At 44.4% G+C, this 24,886-nt stretch overlaps 1 protein-coding gene across 1 annotated transcript in view; it reads left to right on the forward strand.

Moving 5' to 3' along the window:
• The first annotated feature begins 7,595 nt into the window (after window positions 1-7,595).
• The window catches only part of IL1RL1 (interleukin 1 receptor like 1), a 29,554-nt gene continuing 12,263 nt past the window's right edge, over window positions 7,596-24,886 (forward strand). The window contains exons 1-7 of the mRNA XM_053308932.1: window positions 7,596-7,741; window positions 7,829-8,003; window positions 11,524-11,686; window positions 12,844-12,912; window positions 17,053-17,173; window positions 17,252-17,403; window positions 23,701-23,841. Coding sequence (XP_053164907.1) covers window positions 7,596-7,741; window positions 7,829-8,003; window positions 11,524-11,686; window positions 12,844-12,912; window positions 17,053-17,173; window positions 17,252-17,403; window positions 23,701-23,841 — 967 coding nt within the window. The remainder of the gene's footprint in view (window positions 7,742-7,828; window positions 8,004-11,523; window positions 11,687-12,843; window positions 12,913-17,052; window positions 17,174-17,251; window positions 17,404-23,700; window positions 23,842-24,886) is intronic.

A 24,886-nucleotide genomic window follows, 5' to 3' on the forward strand; every position in this document is an offset into this window, starting at 1 on the left:
ACCAGTCCTGGAGACTTCCCCCCAAAACTTTTTATATTTCACAACATCAAGCCATTATTATTATTAATTTATTTACACAGCCAGACAGGGGGTTGTTATTATTATTTATTTACACAATCAGACAGGTGTTATTGACTGGTTTGTTTTATCCAGACATCGAGTCCTTCCCAAGGACCTGGGATGCCAGAATTTTATTGTCAGTTGTTATAGATGTCGTCGCAGAATATAGGCTGTTCCCAGTCAAGCTGCTTTTTGTACTTGGCTGATGGTGATTTCTGTGGCCCCTATGGTGTTGAGGCGCTCTTCAAGGTCTTTTGGAACTGCACCCAGGGTGCCAATTACCACTGGGATGATTTGGGTCTTTTTCTGCCACAGCCTATTATTTTATTTTATTTTAATTCAATTTCTATACTGCCCTTCCAAAAATGGCTCAGGGAGGTTTACACAGAGAAATAATAAATAAATAAGATGGATCCATGTCCTCAAAAGGCTCACAATCTAAAAAGAAACATAAGATAGAGACCAGCAACAGCCACTGGAGGTACTGTGCTGGGGGTGGATAGGGCCATTGAAATCTGGAGGACTGCTTTCAATAGTCCTCTGGAGGTTTATACCTGTTGAATCGTGATAGGTTGGCAACCCTATCCTGCCCTCTTGAACCACACAGGTGCCAGTTCCCAGACCCAGTTTTTGTTAGAGGTTGTTGATTTTTACCCAGAATAGTTAAAACAGCAGAGCACTAAGGAATGAGCATGCACTCCAGTTACAGAGTAAGTAGCAGAGGATGTTTTAGATTTTTAGCAGTTATTTAGAGAAAACACATGAAGACCCTTGTAGAACTAAACACTAAATATGTGTTGGTTAAATACACTTAGATAGGAAAGACCTATATCTAATCTAAAGGACTACATAATGGATAGGTAAGGTGAGAGAGAGGTTTCCATCTGCTCTCTAGGAGGAAAGGAAGGATTGTGACTCAGCACAGGAAGTGCTGCAGAGACAGTTCAGGGGTCATAGAGTAGGGACAGATAGGGATACCCTTACTCACTGTCTGTACTCCCAATGCCCCTAGTGGTCATTAGAATAGTTGGTGCAAAAGGTCGATGCACTGGAAGTTCATCTCCAAGAGTTTTTTAGCTGTCCATGGCTACTAGATGCTTGGATTTCTGAACCCATTGAAAAGGCATACACAGAACCTTGTGAACACTTTTATGGGAAGTACTACACCAGTTCAAGAAGCAAACTTTGCAATAAAAAAAAAAGTCTCTCCTCAGCTAGATTAGGATTTGCACAAGATACTGTTTTATCTGTTGGTAACTGATAATGCTCGTAGTGGGAGGTGCCTCACAGACAAAAATGCCAAACGCCTCTGTCTTTCAGATCAGTTGTGGAGCTTAATGAAGCAAACAGGAAGAGGTAAGAACTCAGAACATGGTGAGCCTCTCTGTTCATTGGTGGGTGAATTTCTATGTTATAGCTCCCATTTTAATTTTTCATGGTAAGGGATAGTTTTCATGCAGGGAACAGAACTGATTGTGATTTAGGGATCTTTGTTACTGATCACTGCCAATGCACGTGTGGTGGACAATGAACTAGGATGTGCTGTCTCAGATGGAGCCACCAGGGACTCTGGTGCAGTCACTGAAGCAAGGGGGTAGACATCGGACCAGATGGGAAGGAAAGAGATGGAGAAAAGAGCCAGGAAGTGACAAGGTGGCAGGAATGGTGGAGGGTTGCTAAGGATGTGCATGAACTGAGGTTTCTGCACTAGTTTGGGAGGGGAGTGGGAGGAGAGCAGGTCCTTACCTGCTCTCCGCTGCCCCATGCAGCTTCCTGCTGGAGTGGCACTCATCCCAAGTACCCCCATGCAGTGCCAGCACACACATGGCATTAGTGCATGTGCAGACACCATGTGAGTGGTCAGCCACACCATGCTGACCACGCAAGGTGTGCTTGTGCCACACAGGAGTACTTGCACGGGCGTAACTATAATAGGGCAAGGGGAGACAGTTGTCTGGGGGCCCACTGCCTTGCCCCCCCCAGAGGCAAGTCACATGACTGACTCTCTCAGCTGCGCACCCGCCCGGGCTTCCTTAAGTTGTACTCATCCTCTGAAACTGATGTGAGTGTTAAGACCTGGAGCTACCATATATAATTTTACTGTGCTTTTTGTTACCACTATTCAGCCTCATTTAAGATTTATTTACTTCATGAGCTGAGCTTCGGGGGGGGGCATTTTAAAATCTTGTCTCTGTGCCCACTCCAACCTTGCTACGCCCCTGAGTACTTGAGATGTGAGGCACTCCAGCAAGAAGTTGGATCAGGCAGTGGAGAGCAGGTAAGAACCTGCTCTCCTCTTTCTTAAACCTCCCGCTTCTTGGTCCCCTCCCCAAGGCACTGAACCAGTTCAGCACTGAATCAGTGCTTGAACCTCAGTTCGTTCACACCCTTAACAGGCTTCTCCTGTGATGGCGACAAATAAACTTCTGCCTCTAAGTACATCTCTTAATTATGTATTTCATAGGAACACAGGAGCTACGTGTTGGACCATTGGTCATCCATCTAGCTCAGTATTGTCTGACTAGCAAGAGTCTTTCCCAGCCCTACCTGGAAGTGCCAAGGATTGAGCATAGGACCTTCTGCGTGCAAAGCAGATGCTCTACCATTGAGCTACAGCCCCATCCCCAGAGAATGTCTAGCTTAGCATAGAAGCTAATTATGGTTTTCAGCATTTGCACATCTGAGCAGCAAGTTTTGTATTTATTTTTTGTGTGTATTACATTCTTTAACAAATAACATTCTTTTGCCAAGGACAGCATACATAGACCTCTCTTATCCCCTGCATTTTATTCTTACAACCAGCTTAGTTTGAGACATGTGGCTTTCTCAGGGTGATCTAAAAAACAGAATTAAGCAGCCCATTGCCAAATGAATCTGAACAAAAAAGCACCTTTGGCAAGAGTGACTCTCTTGTATTTAGCAGAGGGAGAGCAACTGTCTATTCACCTCAATGCAGAGGCCCTCCAGTGTCTGTGGCTTTCATTTTCTTATTTATGTTTAGCTGTGAGCCTCTTTGAGACAGATAACATCTTGCGAATATGCCAATGATACTCAGCTGTATATTGCCACCCCAGGCCACTCTGGAGATGCCGTTTCTGTGCTTCCCCAGTGTCTGGAGGCTGTCAGGGTCTGGATGGGCCAAAACAAGCTCAGACTTAATCCCTCCAAGACTGAGTTGCTTTTGCTTACTCCTCAAACTGGCCATTTGCCAAGTCTGAGTCTCTCCCTGGACAGGGTTGCGCTGCCCCTGAAGGAGGTGGTCCGCAACTTGGGGGTCCTCTTGGACTCGTGGCTCCTGCTTGAGCAGCAGATGGAGGCCGCGGCCAGAGGTGCCTTTGCCTGGCTTTGGCTGGTCCCCCAGTTGTGACCCTATCTCGACTGGCAGGTCCTGGTAATGGTAACTCATGACCTTGTCATCTCTCATCTGGATTACTGTAATGTGCTCTACCTGGGGTTGCCTTTGAAGATGACTCGGAAGCTTCAGTTGGTCCAGAATGTGGTGGCCCGCCTGCTTATGGGCACTAGAAGATATGATAGTGTGACACCTCTCCTGCGGTCACTGCACTGGTTTCCTATTTGCTTCCAGGTTCAACTCAGGATGCTGGTTCTTACCTTTAAAACCCTTTGGGGTTTAGCACCTGTTTACCTTCAGGACCGCCTCTCCTGGCCATTCCTGTCCGCTGTCCCCTCCAGTGAGATCTTCTCAGGTTGCCCTTCTTTTGGTCCTTGTCTCAGAGAGGTCCATAGTACTGGGACCCATGGAAGAGCTTTCTCTGTTGCTGCTCGTTTACTCTGGAATTCTCTTCCCCCCCCCCAGATTTGGTCTGCCTCCTCCCTTCCAGCCTTTAAAACCTTATTGAAGACATTTATTTTCCTCCAGGTGTTTACTCTTTAAATCTAATTTTTTTTAATATCACTGCACTGAGTCTGTGAATTAGGTGGTATACTAAACATTTTGATAATAAACAAACAAACAAACAAAATATATCTTCTCATTCCATGTGTTATGTAAACTGCTGTGAGAACTGTTTCACTGAGAGGTTGTGGAACAACAACAAAACAGCCTCCCCCCACCGCCTGCAAAACTGATACTGGAGAGCAGAAGCCCATACCTTGCAGGGTGTGTCTTGGGCATGAGCATCCCACAAGGGGCTTGTGCCTGCTCTGCTGCATTTTCTCTGGGTGTACCCATCAAATTTATTATTTATTATAGTTTTATATTGCCTGGTATAGGAGGTGTACAGAATTTTAAATACAACAAATATAAAAGATTAAAACAGTTCAATTTTCACAGAATAAAAAGTAAAAACAATCTTATAAGATAAAAACAAATTAAATTGTTTTAAATGAATTCCAGTTAAAAGCTTGAGAAAACAGGTGTGTCTTGAGAGTATTCCTAAAAGCAAACAGAGAAGGGGATGCTCTTATTTCAATAGATAACATATTCCAAAGCCCCAGGGCAGCAGATATGGCCAATGGAAAGCAATGGAGATGACATTTCTCCATTGCTTTGCTGGGAGTCTGTTTTGAAGGACTTTACCCAAGAAAGAAGCCTACCTCCCCAAAGGATCCTATTGCCCCAATGGTCCCCTGTGTAAGGCAACTCTGCCCCCTTCAGCAGCAAATTCACCAGATGCAGTCCTTCAAACCAGCCTCTGTTGCATTGATTCATGTGAGGTAAGTTACACTTGTCAGATATGATGTTCTGCTTTATACAGATATATAACTATATAAAGATTTTGTTTTACAAATTATACAGGACTGTGGTGTACATAGTGCTATATTTATCAATTGGAAACCATCGGAAATCACAGGCGTCTTCTAAAAGAGACTGACCCTCAAAGATTTGGGAGATTATGTTAAACTTGTTATGGTAAACCTTACTAAGAACAAAAGAAAAACCTCATTAGCCAAGCATGGAGTCCAGTAATTTGGTACATCATTAAAAAAAAAAAAAAGAGCTGAATGACAAGTTTCTACAAGGGTCTCATTTGCTTTATTATGTTAAATTATACATCTTAATTACAATATAATTTCTCATTAGCCATGGAATTTAATATAAGCCAAATGGGATGCATCTTTCCCTCTAGGCTAACTTAAGTCACAGAGTTCTTGTGAGGAAGAAACAGGAAAGAACCTTATAGATCACACTAAGCTTTTTAAAGGAAGGGCAGGATAGATATGTAGTAATTAGTTCATTTTTAAAATTTATATTAGAATAAAAGTAGTTTATTTTTAATTATGGTGAAAGTTTTGAAATTCAGTCATGGTTATTTATTTTTTATTTTCCTGCCTTAGCAACATGATGCCTCTCTTATACTTCACCTTGCTGTTGGCTTGTTTCTCTGTTTCTGAGACACGGGAAATCTGTAAGTGTAAATCTTGTTACACTACTTATCTGCGTGTACATTCTGCTGATTTTTCAAATGAGTCCTAAAGAAGAATTATCCAGACATTGTTTGCTGTACCCCCCCACCCCCCCTTTCTAAAACACATATCAACACCCAAATCCAGCAGATGAGATTTGGGTTTCCATTAACACCACAATCCACAAGAGACTGGGAAGTTCTATGCATGAGGCCAATGCAGTTGTGTATCTGCATCATGGTGTTCATCCGAACCCAAATGTCTGACTAGATCCATCTTGTGATGGGATGCACATCCAGGACCATCAGTTGTTATGAAGAACTAGAGACAGGTCAGGGTGAAAATTTCTCTGTCAGAACAGACCATATGTAATTCCTCATTGAGAAGGAGCTAAATGCATAGATGTCTTATGTATAAGGGTTTATGCATGTTTTGTCCTTGCTGGACTAGCTGGTTCTTTCCCAAAACAAAGTATTCAGTTTCATATTATGTCTGCATTCTCACATAATGCAGAACTGCAGGTCCATCTGCTCCCTCCCTTCCCCCCCCCATCCAAATTAGGACATAATGGAGAGCACCCTTTCTGCAGCCAGGAAGACTGCGGTGCCAAGTTCGGATGCAACGCTGGCACCGCAGAACTGGAAGCACAGGCGGTGAAACTTAACTACAAACTGAAGGTACAAATCAGAGTCTGGGGAGGGAAACTGTGGGTCCATTTTCTGTTTGAACTGCAGTTGCACGCATTCAGATGTCCACAAATTTAAACTGGAGGCCCCTTAAGCTCTGGTTTTGTGTTACGACATGTGAAAATGCAGCCAATGTTACAAGCAGTATTTGAACACACAGAGAAAGGTCTCCTTTTGTATCTACACACAATGGTATGAATCCGTGACCTAACATGCATTCCTTTTCCAAAGTAGGTTTGCAACCAGGGGTGGTCCTTCCATGAGGTGAGGCAGGGCAATCACCTCAAGCAGCAGATTATTGGGGTGCCAGTGAGGTGGCAAGGTGCCCCCACTGTCTCCCACCTCACCTCCCTCCTTCTGCCTGCTGCCTCCCTTCATTGCAGCAGTTCTTCACTGAGTGGTGACACAGCCACCACTGTGCAAAGAACCACCACTCCCACTCTTCCTCCTCACCACCAAACCACTGCCACTTTGCACCACTGAAATGGATATGAAAAGGGGGAGGAAGTGGGGAAGTAAATGAAGTAAGGGTAGTAAAATACAAGATGCTCTTTAGAGTGGGTGACATCCAGAGGAACACACCGTAGATGTGTCAGGAGGATTTGTCCACCCTGTGGGAAGCCTTTTTTTTTTTTTAAGCTGTGTAGTGTTGGGTGCATAGGGCAGAGTGACTTTTGACTATCTGCTCTGCCTCTGGAGGTGGCCTGAGAGACATATTTTTGGATGACTCATGACGCTTCTCCAGGCAAAGCAAATCATTCAAAATTCCTCCCTCTCCTATTGCATGCATAGGAAAGGTTTCTGCAGTGAAGATGCATCTTCTGCTGCATCTGCGGTGCACTGCTCTGAATGCCAGCCCCTGTCTCCAGTGCTCTACTACCCTTTCATCATTTCCTCTTCTGCTTCATCATCATTATTTATAATTAAATAATTATAAATTATTTTTATAATTAGCCCAGAAGTTCATGAGGAGGAAGGCAGAGGAGGGTATGCACATCATGAGGTTTTACCATTGCAAAGAAGGCAGAGGGGTATGTGTGTGTGCATGCATGTGTGTGTGTGTGTGTGCGTGTGTGTGCACGTACATGTGTGGATTCAAAATCAAGGAAAATTTCTGTATACCTGAGATGGATTTGCATTTGGTGCCCTCTTTTCAAGGGCACAGAGGTCTTGTGTCATCACAAGACCTCTGCGTGGTGTAGTGGTTAGAGTGCTGGACTAGGACCGGGGAGAACCAGGTTCAAATCCCCATTCAGCCATGATACTAGCTGGGTGACTCTGGGCCAGTCACTTCTCTCTCAGCCTAACCTACTTCACAGGGTTGTTGTGAGGAGAAACCTAAGTATGTAGTACACTGCTCTGGGCTCCTTGGAGGAAGAGCGGGATATAAATGTAAAATAAAAACCACTGCTTGAGTCTATCTATTCCTTGACAGGGATTGCAATGGAAAATGAGGCATTTGTTGTAGATTGTCCTGATACAATGTCTTCTGAGACTGTGACTTGGCATCATCTTGGAAGGGACATATCCACAGATGAAGGAGCACGAGTGCATTCTGTTGGGAAACAACTTTGGTTTCTGCCAACATCCACTGAAGACTCTGGAAATTATACTTGTTTTAAACATAAGTAGGTAGAAAGTGGGCAAAATTTATTTTTGTTGCTTTCTTTAAAAACAAAACAAAACAAAACACTACAGCTGATTTGCATTCCCAGGTATGATCCCAATACATCTGAAACTGTGAGAGTGACAATACAGCAACACAAACAAGGAATTTGTTATTACGAGGATGCTCTCTATATAGAAACGAGAGGAAGTCCTGGATCTGGAAATATTCCTTGCCCTTCTTTTAATAGCTATAAGGATGCATCTGATATCAAGTGGTACAAGGTATGTATCATCAAGACCTGACTGGATGGTACCAGAGAACCACTGTCGGCTCAGATGGTTGTGACTGGGTAGTCTGTCCAGCAACTGCTTAATATAGGGGGTGCCCCCTCCCCCAGCGGCAAAGAGACTGGAGGGACGCTAGTCGCGTCCATTCAGGCCAGTGTCTTTAACAAAGTGCAAGGCATGCCTGCACAGTTTAGAGATCATTGCAAGATTGCCTCTCCGGTCCTTCTGGTCTCTCTGCCGCTGGGGGAGGGGGGAGAAGGGAGAAGGACTGCTCTGCCTGCACACCCCCTACCCCCGCAGGCACCCCTTGGCTGTGGTAAGGGGGAAAAAGTTTTTTTAAAAACAAAAAAACCCAAAATGGAGGTTTGGCAGAGTGGGCACAGGGTGGCTGCTGAGCCCCCCCCAGCCATTTCGAGCCCCCCTGGACCTTGGAGGACTGGACCAGGTCCCCAAGGTCCGGGGGTTAGTGCGTCTCTGCCTGGGGCCCCCCAAATCCTCTTTAGTCTGTCCTGGGTGGTGTGGTTGCTGTTCTGCTGGCCTGCACTGCACCAGGTGTCCAAGCATGACCTCTGCTTTAGAGACAGAGCGGGGAGTGGGGAAAGAAATATGTGGGATGGGAATATGTTAAGTTGTGTTGAAATGTTTTTGCTAATGCATGTTTACATAAATAGACCTGTTTTATATTCTTACTTTCTTGTGAGTTCAGTTGCTGTTTGTGCCCTCAAAACCCCATGTGCTTAAAATACTGCATGTGTCACAGTGTGTCTGTGTGTGTAGGGGGATGATGCTTAACTTGCAGTGGGGGCATGGGGGCTCCAAAGGTCCAGGGTCTAGGCTCCAAAATTACGTAGGTGCACCTCTGGTATCCCTCATCCCTAATACTCCCCCGGGGTCCTAGAAATTAGAGCCTTGAGAAGCAAATTCCCTCCTTACCACCGTGTGTGTGTGTGTGTCTCTCTCTTGGTCAGTTCAGATGATACTTCATCGCCTGGCCTGGCCACACAGGATAAGGACATGTGTACACCATGACTCCTAGCTCAAAGCACTGTGAGTACTAGTTTGAAATACTAGCCCTGCCCAGAGTCCTTTGTGAGAAGAGAGATTCTGGGGGTTTATAACAAAGGGGGCTGTGGCTGATGGTGCAGCCGGTGTTGTGGCCAGCTGCCAAAGGGGGTCGGCCTTTGGTGCCAGGCCTTCAGTGTGGGACTGAGGTCTGGAGCACAATATATTCCTTTATGGCTGTTTTGGGAGCTGTAACAGCTGTCTAGCCAGATTTCGTTATTGAGTCTGGGGTAAAGTTAGTCTGTGATGTTAGTCTTGGGTCTGTCTAGAGATGGGGAGACAGGTGGCATGACTATTGACTGTGGGGCAACTATTCCAGTTGTGGTGGGGAATAGAAGTACTTTTGGCAGGTCAGCAGGCCGTTCCATGAGTGTTGGAAGTGAAGGACTATACACTGTCTCTTGTCTCAATGACATAGGAGGACAGACTAGTGAGTCAGAGGGCTAGGGTCAAGACATTGGTCATCCCTTCTCTACTGCTCTGACACTATCCCTTTGGAATGTAGATTGCTACTCTCAGGGACACTTCCTTCCAGCCAGCCACTTCCTTCCTCTTCCCTTCCCTTCCTTTCCTTCTACCTTGCAACATGCAAGCTCCTCTCCCCTGCACCATGTGTGCAGAGATGCAGAATCCATCTGCATCCAGCTAGCTAGCTAGATTAGAGATCCTATCTCCTCACTTTCCTATCTAGAATGGAGCTCTCTAATAAATACCACGTATATTGATTTGAAACTATGAACTGGCTCCAAGTTACTTTACTCTCAGCAAACACGCATGCCTAACTAAATTCCACTGTTTTGTGCCTCTGTGCACTCTGCTATAATGAAAAAGGGTTTCTCCTACCAGAGAGAATTCCCAACAATGGGAAGGGAAAACAGAAATTTAATAGCTGTTTCCCTTTCTGGTAGGAATGTGCACAAAACTGTTTTTTGTGGTTCATTTCTAATTAGAACCAAACTCAAACTGGCTCTACCAGTTCTATTAGAACCGGCCTGTGGTTCAGTTCTAATTGGAACCCCACCCCACTTAGAACTGGTTCTAAAATTGGTTTTGAATTGTTTTAAAATTTGTTTCTATATTGTTTTAAGTAGTGTGTTTTAGATGGTGTTTGTTTTATGTCTTTTTAAACTTGTTGTGCACCACCCAGAGCCTTTGGATGGGGTGGTCTATAAATGTAATGAATGAATGAATGAATGGTTCTCCATAGGGAATAATGGGGCTTGAACCGGCCCATTATTTCCTATGGGTAGCACCCAGGTGTGCAAATGTTGGGTGTGTGGTAGGCCCCAATGGGTGCCAACTACCACCCAAGCCCCAAAGCAATTGGTCAAAGGAGCAATTTTTAATTATTTTAAAAATATTTTTAAAGATATATTATTTCTGCCTTAGGGAGTAAAGGGCATTGGTTTCTTTGCTGTCACATAGATTCTACATAATGACTCCCTATGTGGAATCTATGGGCCATCAGAGAATCCAACGCTAGTTGGCACCCATGGGGACCACCACACACCCTGCTTTGGCAACCCTAGGTGCACCCACCAGCCCAAACACCCAATGCAATGTAGGGATGTGCACGTAACCATCAGGGGCCAGTTCAAAGGTGGGGGGAGACCTTTAAGGGTGGGTGAGGGTGCTCTTACCCCTCCCACTACGTTCCCCCATGGCGATGCATTTTAAAAAGGTCCAGCGGGGTGGCAGCATACCTCCCGGCTGCCCCGTTCCCTCGTTGGACCAGAAATGACAGGAAGTACCCTGCACGCGTGTGCATGCTGGCAGGAGTACACGGGCGAGCGTGATGTTCATGGGAATGTGCACAGCGGGGCACATGGGGACGGGCCTTCTCTGTTGCTGCCCCAAGACTGTGGAATGTGCTTCATCTGTGACAACTTTTTAGAAGCTCTTGAAGACTTACCTCTTCACCCAAGTTTTTAAATCTGACTCTGGTTTTAAATTGTTTTAAGGTTTTTATTTCCTGTGTTTTAACCTGTTGTATGTCTCTGTAAACCACCCAGAGATGAAAGTTTGGGGCGGTGTACAAATCTGATAAATAATTAAGATAAATGAAAATACTAGCTTTACTAGTTTTTGTTGTGCAAGTAGATGGGCAGTTTGGACTGATCACCCCCCACCATGCAATTTGAAGAAGGTGCCCTGGTGTGCTCACAGCATACACATATCTCTATCATGTGTGGTTGTGCTAGCACACAAAGTATCATCTGAATCAGTCAAAAATGTGGCCTAACTTCTTCTGGGGCCCACTAAGAATATACAGGCTGTTTGGGGTGTGCACGTGCATTTTCTTTTTCTTTTAATGTACAAACAAATATATTTCTGTATACCTGGGGACTTCCTCTAGTATGCAGAAACCACTACCTTGTCTTTGGTTGGGGTCCCCTCTCATTGCCAAATTGATAGACACAGGACTATACATGAAAAGTGTTTTGTGTTTCAGGACTGTGAATTCCTTCAGGGGTCAAGATACAGCATGCAAAATATGAGACTTTACATTAATAATGCTACTCTACATGACAATGGAAAATATACATGTCAATTTACATACAGCCATCGTGGGAAAAGGTTCAATGTATCTGCAACAAGGAACTTTGCAATTTTGGGTAAGATGAAAATAGGCATGATCCAGGAAAGTTTATTTTAAATAAGTTCTTTATTCAGTATGATAGTAGGTATGCTTGCTGACATGATACACAGTGTTATGGAGCCATAACTCCTAGCACCCCAGGGCTGCTGTGGACTAGGGATGTGCATGAATCAAGATTTGTGCACACGTTCGAAGCTGAACTGGTTCATGGGGCTGCCGAACCTATTCGACCAGTGGAGGTCAGCGCCAGATGAGGCAGTGAGTGGCACCTTTAAACGTGAGGAAAGCAGGTCCTTACCTGCTCTTCTGCTGCTCAGTGCAGCTTCCTGCTGCAGTGGGCTCACGTGGCAGCCATATATGTGCCGCCATCATGCGCGGGCTGCTGGAGGGAGCACTGCTGGCATGCACAGGCTGTTGTGGGGCACACTGCTAGAGCAGCAAGCTGAGTGGAATGGCGGAGGAGTAGGTGCCAAAAGCCTCCCAGCCAAAATGGGCAAGCTGGGGTGCTTGGTTGCAACATATATATAGTGGGCATAATGGAAACATTGTGGAACAGTGGGAACCTGTGGGACATGTTTATCTTTAGTTATAAACTCTATAGAAAGGACAGGGTGGGGAGAATTGGAGGTGGAGGAGCACTGTATAATAAAGAAGAGATAGATTCTAACAAGCTGGAAAACCTAGGAGGCAGGAGAGTATGGTACTGATTAAAAGGGTAGTGTTGTATGTTGCACTCAGCATAACGTGTGAACTACGATACATATGTACAGAACTGTGCATGCATACATTGTACACAGACTACATGTATTGACCATAATGTGTAAATAAGGCTTAGAACTTGGTCAGATTTCACAGCAGCTTTTAAGCTCTTTCCTTAGTCTTTCCTCACTCTATGAGGTGTTCTGTCCTAAAATCCAGTCTGAATTTCCACCAGGGCTGAATTCACCAACAGTCCAAACTAATAATTTCCTGATCATATTTAACAGTATTTGACACTGTGTAGATTACTTGTCTGATGTCACCTGAAGTAATGCTAAAGTTCTGGCATAGTTAAAGTGTCTGAATGGGATGGATTCAAAATATCTGATGGAAACAACCTCTAGTTGTAAATTCTGAAAGTCAGACATGAGTGGTAATTTAATATTTTCTCATATTTTTTCTGAACATCCACAGACTACCCATGGCCAAAATCTATTCAAGTTTGCTATCCAAAAGACAATGGTAGTATAGAAGTAGAGATTGGTAAGGATGTTATTTCTATTTTGATGTGATTCTGAAAAAGAAAATACTTTATAAAGTAAAGGGATTTTCCCCCTACACTGCATTGCTTAACAAATTTGCTAAGAAGTAAGATCTATTAAATACAATGGGATTGCACTGTTAAATCACAGCAATGATTCTTGTAGCAACATAAAGACTAACACATTTATTGAGGCATGAGCGGTCATAGTGGAGAACCTACTCGTTAGATTAACAGAAGTTCCTGCTGCAATAAATGTTACTCTTTATGGCAAGAGTAGGCAGTGGTTAGAGTGCAGGACTAGGACTGAGGAGACCCGAGTTCAAATCCCCATTCAGCCATGGTACTTGCTGGGTAACTCTGGGCTGGGTAACACTTCTCTCTCAGCCTAACCTACTTCACAGGGTTGTTGTGAGGAGAAACTTAAGTATGTAGTACACTGCTCTGGGCTCCTTGGAGGAAGAGTGGGATATAAAAAATGTTTAAAAAACAAACAAAAAACTTTGACTCTCCAGGGAGTTATTCACACATGGCTTTATGCCCTTGAGTATCCAAAGAGCGAATCTGCTTCGGAACAGATTCGAAGCAGTTTAATTCGGGGGGTTAGCTGGACCGTCCACAGAGCAGTCAGCTCCTCCCCACATTCCCTGCGATCTTTCTCCTCTGCACGTTCCTACTACTTGCTCCAGGTTTTTTATCCAACCAATCAAATTGCAGGAGGAGGAGGCAGGAGACCTTTTCTTCTTCTTTTGTTAGTTTGACAGCTGTATTTCAGCAAGTCTGACTACGCTTAGAAAAGCAGAAGAAGCCCAAATTTCTCATTCTCAATCGTGAGTACAGGGCTCTCCTTAGGGGATAGCAAGCAAGGCAACTGCCCGGGCTCCACTCTTTTAACCCCCATTAGAATTAACTGGATGGGGGCCCCACACTGGCTGATTTGCCCCAGGCCCCGCACCCCACCAGGGCTCTCTAAGGACAGCCCTGTGTGAGTACTGCATGAGCAGGAATTTCTCCTCCCCCTCTCCTTCTGGACTGCAGGAAGGCAGGCAAGAGAGAAAAGGAGGGGAGGGGAAAGGGAGGGGGGCTCATTGCAAGGGAAGGAGCCAATTCTGTCAAACTCCTTTAGTGGAAGATTGGAGGATCAGTGAGACAAATTGCCAAGCAGCGCTCTCTGCTGACACTTGGCATTCCGGAAACACACCCAGCAAACATTTTTTTAAAAAAAACAACAAACCCATGAAAGTGTGAGTCTGGGGAAAATCCCAGTTATCGACACTGGCCAATCTGCACATTACAGATAAACTTCAGGGCATAAACTTCGGGGCATAAACTTCACCCCAACAAAAGCCGCTGGAAATAGAGGATTTTTAAATGCCGGATATACTTCAGGCTAAGCCAGAATGTGGAGCCTCGATTTGAGGAAAAACAGAGTCCTGTCTGTACTGGTCCCTGATAGTCCGAGTTAAATGCAGACTTTGGATTAAATGCAGCACTCCATTCCGGAGGAGATTCGAAGTAAAAGCCCTGGTGGGAAGTCTCCTGCTGTTGTTGAACTACACCCCCCCCATTATCTCCAGCCACACTTTATTGTGGAATGATGGGAGTTGTCATTCAACAACAGCTGGAAAGGCTGCCAGGTTGCCTACCTCGGCTTGTCATAAAGTATCATAAAGTGTCATAGGAAACTTTGAGATCCTGTTTTTGTGTAGCATTTGTTGAGCATGGGAAAGTTAGAGCATTGTAACACAAGAATTGCCCTAGTGGATGATTCCACAACTCTATCTGGTAAGGCCTCCTATTTCCTTCAGGGTCAAACAGATGCTGGGGAAGCCCAGAAGCAGCACAAATAGGCAAATAACCCTTCCCATAAACTGGAGATCTGGATAATCCTCTCCCAACAATGCTCCCCCGCAACTGGTATCTAGAGGCAGACTGAACCTGGAGATAGAATATCGCCATAATGACTAGTAGTCATTGATAGATTTGTCATCTATGAATTTGTCTAACCCCCTTTTAAAGCCATCTAAGTTAGTGGCTATTACCATATCTTGGGTAGTAAATTCCATAAATCAGTATGTGCTGTGTGAAGAAGTACTTCCTTTTGTCCCTTCTAAAGCGCCTGTCAATCAGTTTCATTAGCAGAACATATGTTGGGGGGAGACCCTCTGACATTCTGCCAAGCTCCCTGCTCCCCAATATTTTCGTGAGGGGGCTGGCACTAGCCCCCTAGCACCACCCCTTACCTCCTTTGGCCTCTTCCTCCTCATAATGTCACCTGCCTGCCACTGCCATCTTCATTTCCCTTTGGCACTCACAGCAGGGAGCAGGTAGATTGGCTGTTTTCTCTCCCACGGGAGAGGAAACAGCCCATCGACTCTCTCATGCTGCAAGTAGGGGCGGAGAAATGGCCTGATAGCACATGCATGGCTGTTGCCATTTCTCCACCAGTACTTTTGGCAGGAGAGAGTCAATGGGCTGTTTCCTTTCTCATGTGGGAGAGAAAACAGTCCATCTATTGACTTTCCGTTGTGAGCACCGCAGGGAAATGAAGACTGCAGTGGTGGAGTAGCAGCATTGTGAGCAGGAGGAGGAGGAGGTGGCGGCAATAAAGGCCATTCTTAATTCAGTAAATTAAGTGTTTAACACTGAAACATTTACAGAGCAAAATCATCCTGTCATCTCAATGTGGTTTCAGCACACGCACAAAATAAAATTAATATAGGTGTACCTCATTATTCGCTGTCCTGCAGATTGCAGTTTTGTGTATCTGCGGTTGGGTCTATGTGAGACTCCGTTTCTTTATTTATGGGTGTGTGTTTTTTTTAAAGGCAAAATTAGCCTATCCGTGGATAATGACTTCCGGTGTCATTTCTGGCTGCCATTTTGCAGCATTTGTCCATTTGTGGCTCCTTTTCCCAAAAAGATTTTTCTGATATTTTTTTGAAAAATTAACAAAAAATTGGAGGAATTTTAGGTTTGTGGGGTGGGTGGGCTTGCTGGAGACCTGGAGATCTTACTTATGTTTTATTCCCTTTATTTCTGCTTTTTGGGGGCCCTTTTTTTACATTAAGGAACCTAACCTCTGGATTCTCATAGGGGTAAGGTTTCGTTATTAGCGGTTTCTGTATTCGAGCCTATAGGCGAAAATGGAACCCCGTGAATAACTAGGGCCACTTGTACTGCAAAGAGATATCAATTAAAATAACATGCTATCAAAAGATTTCAGATAAGTCTTGACAACTGTATGATTTTAGAATCATGGAGTTGGAAGGGACCTTGTAGGCTATCTGTTTTCCGGCTTAAGGGAGGAAACCCTTTTTTCACAAAAACCTCTCTACTGGATGATTCTGAACCAGTCACTTATCTCTCAGCCTAACCTACCTCACAGGATTGTTGTGAGAATAAACATAACAGTGTGCACTGCTCTAGGCTCCTTGGAGAAAGAGCAGAACATAAACATAAAAACAAATAAGTTAATATCCCCTCAAAGCATTTCTTCTTTTTTTTAAAGCCTCCTTAATGTTTACTGAATGTGAAGGGGGTGGCTGTTACACATGATGGACATGCTTCCCAACACTGACTTGCCCACTGGCCACACCCTCTGGTTGCCATGCATTCAGTTTTCATGAGAAAGGGGCCATACCTTCATACACCAAACTAGGGAAACCCTGGAGTATCAGAGTTCCTGCTAGCACTGTGTACACAAGCACAACCCCTTCCTCACAAAAGCCAAACACATGGCTGCATTAGCACCAGGGGCCAAGAGAGACACTCCTGCTCTCCCTCCTCACATTACTGAACGTGGGGAGGGTTTCAAGAGGAGAAGGCTCATGTGAAGCCCTTCTCTGTGCAAGCGGAAAGTTGAATGCATCTGTTAAAGCTGAATACTCATCAGGGTCACATTGAACTGGCCAGATGCATCTTTTAAGAAGCACCCCCATCCATAGCTACCATTTGTTATGATAAGCTGTTTGTCATAAGGGCTACAATCCTATACATGTTTACTTAGGAGTAAGCCTGACTAAATTCAGTGGGAGCATGCATAAGACTCTGCTGCAGAGCTCGGTTGGCCCAGAATAACTTACTGTTTGGTATAGAATATCTGCAATTTCTAAATGGATCCCCCCCACCCCTCATTTTAGGTTCTCCTGCAAACCTTTCATGTAAGGCATGGCTGGGCATTGGAAAGCTAGCTGACCATGGAAGCTATTGGGAAAATAATAGTGAAGAAGATCCCAACCGCTTTGTTCGATTTAACAAATCGTATGTATCTGATAAAAGATTTTCATAACTTGAAAGTTGAGACTATCCATTCACACAAACACTAATTCTCTCCATTAGGTATTTGAAAACTGGAGAAGGATATTATACAGAGGCTGTATTAAATATTATGGAAGTAAGGAAAGAGGACCTTAACTTAACTTTCTCCTGTTCCATATGGAATATCCAAGAGTTCAAAAGGGTCAGTATAACCTTACGTGACAAAGAGAAAGGTGAGGTGCCTTTTCATCTTTTTGTTTCCTGTGCTTTGCAGTATGATAGCCATCAATGATCATTTTTTCAGCAGGCAAGGTGGTCTCTTAAAAACTATTGCTCTTAGGGAAGAGATTCAAGGTAGTGAAGGCAATACATACAGTATGTCTCACTGGGCCAGGTAATACTACAAAAAGAGTCTGCCGGATGTCACATTCAGACAACTTTTCTAAGCCAGATTGCAAAGGTAGCTAAAAGAACCACTTTATAGAGAGCAATTCTATGTACTAATGCAAACACTTTGAGCCACTGTCTGCAAGTCGATGATGGCCTCACTGCAGAACTTTCCAGTTACTTGCATTATATTTGTCAATGGAATGCCCATGGAAAATAACATACGAGATTCCAGATGGATGCTCTTTATCAGGAGTGTCAGGGGTGGAACTTTTAATTAGGCTAATGGGTTTGAATGCTGACTGCTCTGAGTACTCCCAAGAAGAGAGGCTGCTGAGGGCCCCACAATTGTTGCCTCCTGCTCTCCTGCTCCCTCCATGGCAGCCCCATAAGACCCACCGGCTTTGCAGCCCTCTTCCTCCTCTTGCAACCACTCCTGCTGCTCCTCCTACAGCTTCCCAGCCAGCTTGCAGGGTGGAAAGCAGATGAATGGGCTGGAAGCCACTGTGCTGTGTGGTTGATAGCTGAATGGGCTGGAAGTGGCTGAATGGGCTAGAAGCTGATGCTGATGGGGGCGGGGGAGATGCCCTTCTGCCACTTTGAATACAGGCCACTTTAGGGCTTTGTATATCACTGTGGAGTGTTGAAAGCTCTCAAACCTTGAAAGATAAAGGGCCCTAAGAACTGATCAGGTAGAAAAGGTAGAAATCATGGGGTAAAAGGATTCAGTGGAGAGTTAGAGTGCAGCCCAATTTATAGCTGAGGTTAAAATCCATTTTTTGCGTCGTCAGCAGTAAACCCGTGGTAAAGCCTGTTGTCTGAAAATGCTCCAGGTGAGAATTTCTGAATGACAGATTAATTCTCCTAACAATTCTCTCCTTTACCTGAAGAATATTCTAGGGGGAATAGGGGTTGTAGAATATTCTTGTCCAAGTCTAGAATCTCCCAAGAGGCAAACGGGGGGAGGTGTTTTTAACCAGGAACAGAAAGCAGAAAAAAGGGACTGTTGGAATCCCTTGCTTCACCTTTCCCCCCACATATATACAGTGCCAAACCCCAATACATTCCATAACCCTGTCGTGCTGGTTCACGGAATGAAGAGGGCCTGAAGGCACTTGCCTCAGAGCCAGTGAAACTGGGCAAAATGGCTTTCTCACCTGGACAGAAGTGAGCAGAAACTCTGTTTGAACAGAGCAGGCTTAACTACCATTTACATTTCTTGTGATGCTCAGTTACATGATTCTTTTCCTCTGGTTTTCTTTTTTAAATGAAAAGAAGGCTTAGAGGCTGCAATCAAGAGTGGGACAAATGGTGGTGCAGTCATTGCTTAACGCTTTCTCTCCTTGCTGTCCGTCCACTCAAAACCCCACCCCACCAAACTGCCTTTTTCCTCATGGGATTCTGATTTCATATATTTGTTCACACATATAGAAATGCAGTTTGGGAAGGGGAAATTTGAGCAGACAGATGGCAGGAAGGCAAACCTTTGCTTGCTGTGCTTGGGCTCCAAGCAATATGCTGCAATGGCTTAACTGAGTCTTGGACTCCACATACACAAAATACATATGCCACAGAGAATTATTTCTTGTTTTACCGTGGCTGCCAAATGTCAGCCAAAACTAGGAAGTCTCACAGTTTTTGAGACTTTTTTTTTCATTTCACAGAAGTGAAGCCACAATCTTGTAGAAGCTTGCAGCTCCTATTTCACACATCAATAGACTACTTGTGGAACTAGATTTCTTTTTTAATTTACTGTACATCAGCCCTGGTATACTGCTGGAACAGATTCTGAAAATGCCTTTGAATGTATCCTTGCTGTCTGAATGTTCTGCATGGATGGCACTGTAAAGAAGTTACTTTTGGTTGATCAGTAAAGTTGAGTTAGAACAAAAGGGGACAATGAAGTTGTTCCCACGATCGGTAGAAAGCGGGCTAGCCCACTTTCTACCGATCATGGGAACCACTGGGCTTGTGGGTGAGCCCAGTGGTTCCCAGGCGGCTAGCCCGCCTAATTCATCCTCCCTTTAAATGAGGTTAATGGAACGAGTGCTCCATTAACCTCATTTTATTGCTCATGTGCCACCGCAGCGCACAGCGACACAGGAGTAGGTCCCCTCAGGCAGTAGGCTCAGGGGTCCCCTCAGAATGTCCCGTGCACTCGCGTGCAGCATCCTGGGACTTCTGGGGGCTGGGCAGCCCCTAATCCCTGCAGCCCCCACCGGCTCCATGACAGAGCCGGTAGTCGTGTGGGCAGCCGATCCAGCTGCCCAGGGCTCCAGGCATGATCATCTGTGAGGAGAGCGGGCTAAGCCTGCTCTCCCCGCAGACCTCATCGAGGCACTTCACAATAATTGTGTGAAGCGCTTCAATGTGATTTCTTGAAGAGCTTATATATATATATATATATATATATATATATATATATATATATATTATTTTTTTAAAAAAGCATCCTGAATAGTACCTGGAAGACAATAAAGAGCTAGTGGAGATATTGAAGCATTGGCATGATATACAACTTAGTCCTGTGAGAACGTGGACTGCAATGTTCTATGCCAACTGAAGCGTATGGAACAGTCAGCATATGAACCAATTGTTCAAATAATCCCACATGAATTCAGCTGAATTCTAAAAGTCCCTGCTCCAGATTTATCCACCATTTGGGGTATGATGGAGGTTTACTCAGGAAAGGACCTTTTTGGTAGTGGGATTTAAGTTTTGGAGTTTCCTTCCTTGGGAGACTCAGTCTGCTCCTTCTCTGCGCTAGTCTTTGAGTACCAGGCACAAGCCATTCCTTTTCAGAAGGCCTTTGGAGTCCTTTGATTAATATCTGAAGGGATTTGCCTTTGCTGCTTCTGCTGACTTTGCTGCTTAATGAATGAACTATTCCCTCCTATTTCTCTTTCTTTTGTGTGATAGGGTTTTATTTATGTTTTAATTAGTATGGATTTTAAAATGTGTTTAGTCACAGGGGCATAGCAAGGCTGGAGTGGGCCCAGAGACAAGATTTTAAAATGGGTCCTCCCCTCACTGAAGCTCTGCTCATGAAGTAAAGAAATCTTAAATGAGGCTGAATAGTGGTAACAAAAAGCATAGTAAAATATCTATCTATCTATCTATCTATCTATCTATCTATCTATCTATCTATCTATCTGTCTGTGCCACAATAGAATATCATCCTACATTATTCTTAAAAAGGTTTTGTAAATTGTGGACGATGCAAGTCATGTAATGGTACTAGAGAAAGACATGCTGTTCTGGTAGCTCCAGGTCTTAACACTCACATCAATTTCGGAGGATGAATACAACTGAAGGAAGCACGGGCAGGTGCGCGGCTGGGGGAGTCAGTCATGTGACTTGCCTCTGGGGGGCTCCCCCCCCAAGGCAGTGGGCCCCCAGACAACTGTCTCCCCTTGCGCTGTTATAGTTATGCCCCTGTTGAGTCACCTTGTAAAGCTTTTAGATCCAAGGGCAGGATATGCTTGTTTTAATCAACAAATAGCTTCTCCATGTATGTCTGTGCCAGTAAACCAGCTTATTGGTTGAAAAGACATGAATGACAGCCATCATGCCCTGATCTGATATAAATCAGTCTTCTCACAAGATGGAGACTATAAAAGGCACACCTGTCCCCTGCTGCACTAGGGCTTTCAGAGCACCATAGCCATGAGAGATTAGGGGAGGATGAAATCACTTATTATGAGTTCCCAAGTGATAACGTGTGTTTTAACAGCTGGGGAACCGAGGTTTTCATCTGTGCTCATTTGTTTTACTTAGCTGAGGATGGTGTGTAACACCGAAACGTCTTATGTTTTTATGTTTACCAACTTTTAGGGGTTTTTTGGTTGTGCAATAAACGGTCTTTTTGCTGAGAATTATTAATTTACCATATGTCTATACTGCCCAAAACTTGCGTCTCTGGGCGGTTTACAATTAAAACATTAAAATCACTAACATTAAAATCAGTTAAAACTCAATATCAAAAGCATTGAAACTATAAATCTAATTAAAAGCCTTGGTGTATAAATATGTCTCCAGTGCCTTTTTAAAAGTTGCCAGAGATAGGGAGGCTCTTATTTCAACAGGGAGTACATTCCAAAGCCCAGGGGCAGCAACAGAGAGGGTCCGTCCCCAAGTAGCCACCAGACGAGCTGGAGGCAACTGCAGATGAACCTCTCCAGACAATCTTAATGGGAGATGGGTGGGGTTCATAACAAAGAAGATGTTCTCTTAAATACCCAGGGTCTAAGCTGTTTAGGGCTTTATAGGTAATAACCAGCACCTTGTATTTTGCCCGGAAACCTATCGGCAGCCAAGAACTGTTGTAGAACTGTTTTGTAGCTCTTTCAACATAGGAGTAATATGGTCTCTCCAAGATGACCCAGAGACCAACCTGGCTGCCACCTTCTGGACCAGCTGCAGTTTCTGGACTACATACAAAGGCAGCCCCACATAGAGTGCATTGCCGTAGTCCAGGCTTGAGGTTACCAGCAGATATACCACTGTTCTGAGGTTGTTCATCTCAAGAAATGGACGCAGCTGCCATATCAGCCGAAGCTGATAAAAAGCACCTCTGGCCACTGCCTCAACCCTGGACACCAGGGAGAGGTTTGGATAGAGACACACCTCCAGATTGCATACCTGTTCCTTCCAGGGAAGCGTGACCCCATCCAGAACCGGCATATCAAAATTGTCTTCCAGTTTCTGAACCCACACAATAAGTATCTTCTTCTCGTCTGGATTCAGCCTCATTTTGTTATCCCACATCCAGCCCATAACCGCCTCCATGCAGGTATTTAGGGAGGTTATGCATTCTCATGATGATGTTGACATGGAAAAATAGATTTGGATGTCATCAGCATATTGATAACACCCTGCACCTAATCTCCTGATGATTTCTCCCATCGGTTTCATGTAGATGTTAAATAACATCGGAGACAATATGGAGCCCTGAGGGACACCATAGGAAAGTTCAGATTTTGAAGAACAACAGTCTCCAAGAGACACCATCTGGAATCTGCCCATGAGGTAGGAGCAGAACCACTGCAAAGCAGTGCCTCCCACCCCCAATCCCCTCAGACATTCCAGAAGGATACTATGGTCAATAGTATCGAAGGCTGCCGAGAGATCCAAAAGGACCAACAGAGTCACACTCCCTCTGTCATTTTCCAATTGGAGATAATACATCAAGCTGACCAAGGCAGTCTCCACCCCATATCCCAACTAAAAGCCAATTCGAAATGGGTCTAGATAATCAGTTTCCTCCAAGACTGTCTGGAGCTGGGAGGCCACCACCCTCTCAATCACCTTGCCCAGCCGTGGAAGGTTGGAGACAGTCCTGTAGTTGCTTAACTCTGAGGGATCCAAGGCAGGCTTCTTCAGAAGTAGTCTAATAATTGCCTCCTTAAGACAAGGAGGCATCCTGCCCTCCCTCAGGGAAGTGGCATAGTTCTCCTAAATGCCTGCCTTCCGGCAGTAAATGGATGGATGAGGGATAATAAATTGAAGCTAAACAGAGGTACTAATGGTGAGGGGTCATAACTCGAAGGACATGATTGATCTTCCTGTTCTGGATGTAGTTGCACTCCCCCTAAAGGAACAGATACGCAGTTTGGGAGTGCTTCTGGACCCAGGACTCACCCGGGTATCTCAGGACGCTATGGCCAGGAGTGCTTTCTATCAACTTTGGTTGATAAGACAACTGTATCCATTCCTTGAAGTTAATGATCTCACAACTGCGGTGCACTCACTTGTAACTTTTAGGCTTGACTGCTGCAATGTGCTCTGTGTGGGGCTGCCTTTGTATGTCATTTGGAAACTTCAGTTAGTTCAAAATACAGCACCCAGATTGGTCTCCACTGTTTCTTGGAGAGACTATATTATGCCTGCTGCACTGGTTGCCGATATGCTTCTGGGCAAAATACGAAGTGCTAGTAATTAGCTTTAAAGCCCTAAATGGCTTAAAAGGAAGCCAGTTTACCTGGGAGAGTGCCTTCTTCAGTATACTAACAAACAAACAAAGACTGACACCTCAGTCTGAACCTGGCACTTCTAATTTCATCCATGGGACATTCTGTGTATGTTTGAGAAATTGGCCCTGTTATTGTTTTCTTTAATGTAAATACTTTATTTTCTTTCATTAGGTCACAGCAACATCTATCTGATAGTAGGATTTTTTATTTTGCTGGCTATTCTAAATGTCATGGTGATTCTTTACCGTTTTTTTCGAGTTGATGTTGTCTTATGGTACCAAAGAATATTTAACTGCATTGGCTCTAAGAATGGTGAGTAAGAATGCACAACGTGTGAAACTGGCCGAAAGTAATTGAAGGGGCATCCTTATTTACCAGAGCCAAGAGAGTTTCTACAGTCTTCCTAACCCTGCTTGTACCCTTGGTAGAGTTACATCGGAGCATAGCAATTGCTTCATGGGAGTTAGACCAGCAATCCATCTATGTCAGTGTTGTCTATGGTCTATACTGACTGGCAGCAGCTCTCCAAAATTTCAGGCGAGAGTCTGTGCCAGCCCTACCTGGGGATGCTCGGGATTGAACATGGGACCTTCTGCAGGCAAGCAGATGCTCATGCTCCACCACTGAGCTATGGCCCCATTCCCTAAGCAGAATATCTTATAGCAGACTACATATAGCACATGTAGTCACCTATCCAAATGCAAACCAAGGGAACCCCTGCTTAGCAAAGGGGACAATTCATCCTCACTACCACAAGTCTGGCTTTCCACCCTCAATGTTCTTCTAGAACATTATAGTCAGGATTACAAATGGTATGGTCAGCCATGTGGTATTGCCCAGTGTCTGCACATACTTTTGCATTCTGGTGGAGAATACATAGAATAGTATAGAATGAGAGAACAAAAGTAGAGGCTACGTAAGAAGTGGTTGTTTAGAATGCAGGCATATAACACATTAGGGTGTCAGTCATCTGTTATGCTGCTCACCCATGGGGTGAGCCCAATGGTGGCTCCGACCCTGCCTTCAGGACTGGCCTGGAATCTTCAAAATCCGCATCAGTCTCCATCCAGGAGAATATTGACTATTACTTGGAAGCACTCCGAATTTTAGCTTCTCTCAATTTATTTCCGGGTTTTTAAAATGCTGGTTTTAAGCAGGTTTTTCTGAAAACATCAGAGCAAATAGGGAGAGGCACTGATGTAGAATTATTAACATGATAAGGGGGAAACAGTCTTTAGGAATGCAGATATAACTCTTTAGTAATGCAAATCAAGCAGGCTTGCCTGGCTGCAGGAAGCAAACGCTTAAAGTTCTAGTTACAAAAGTAAAACCTCTGTGTTTGCTCAAGTTGACTTTT

Source organism: Hemicordylus capensis, chromosome 3 (assembly GCF_027244095.1).
Source record: "Hemicordylus capensis ecotype Gifberg chromosome 3, rHemCap1.1.pri, whole genome shotgun sequence".
Lineage (NCBI taxonomy): Eukaryota > Metazoa > Chordata > Lepidosauria > Squamata > Cordylidae > Hemicordylus > Hemicordylus capensis.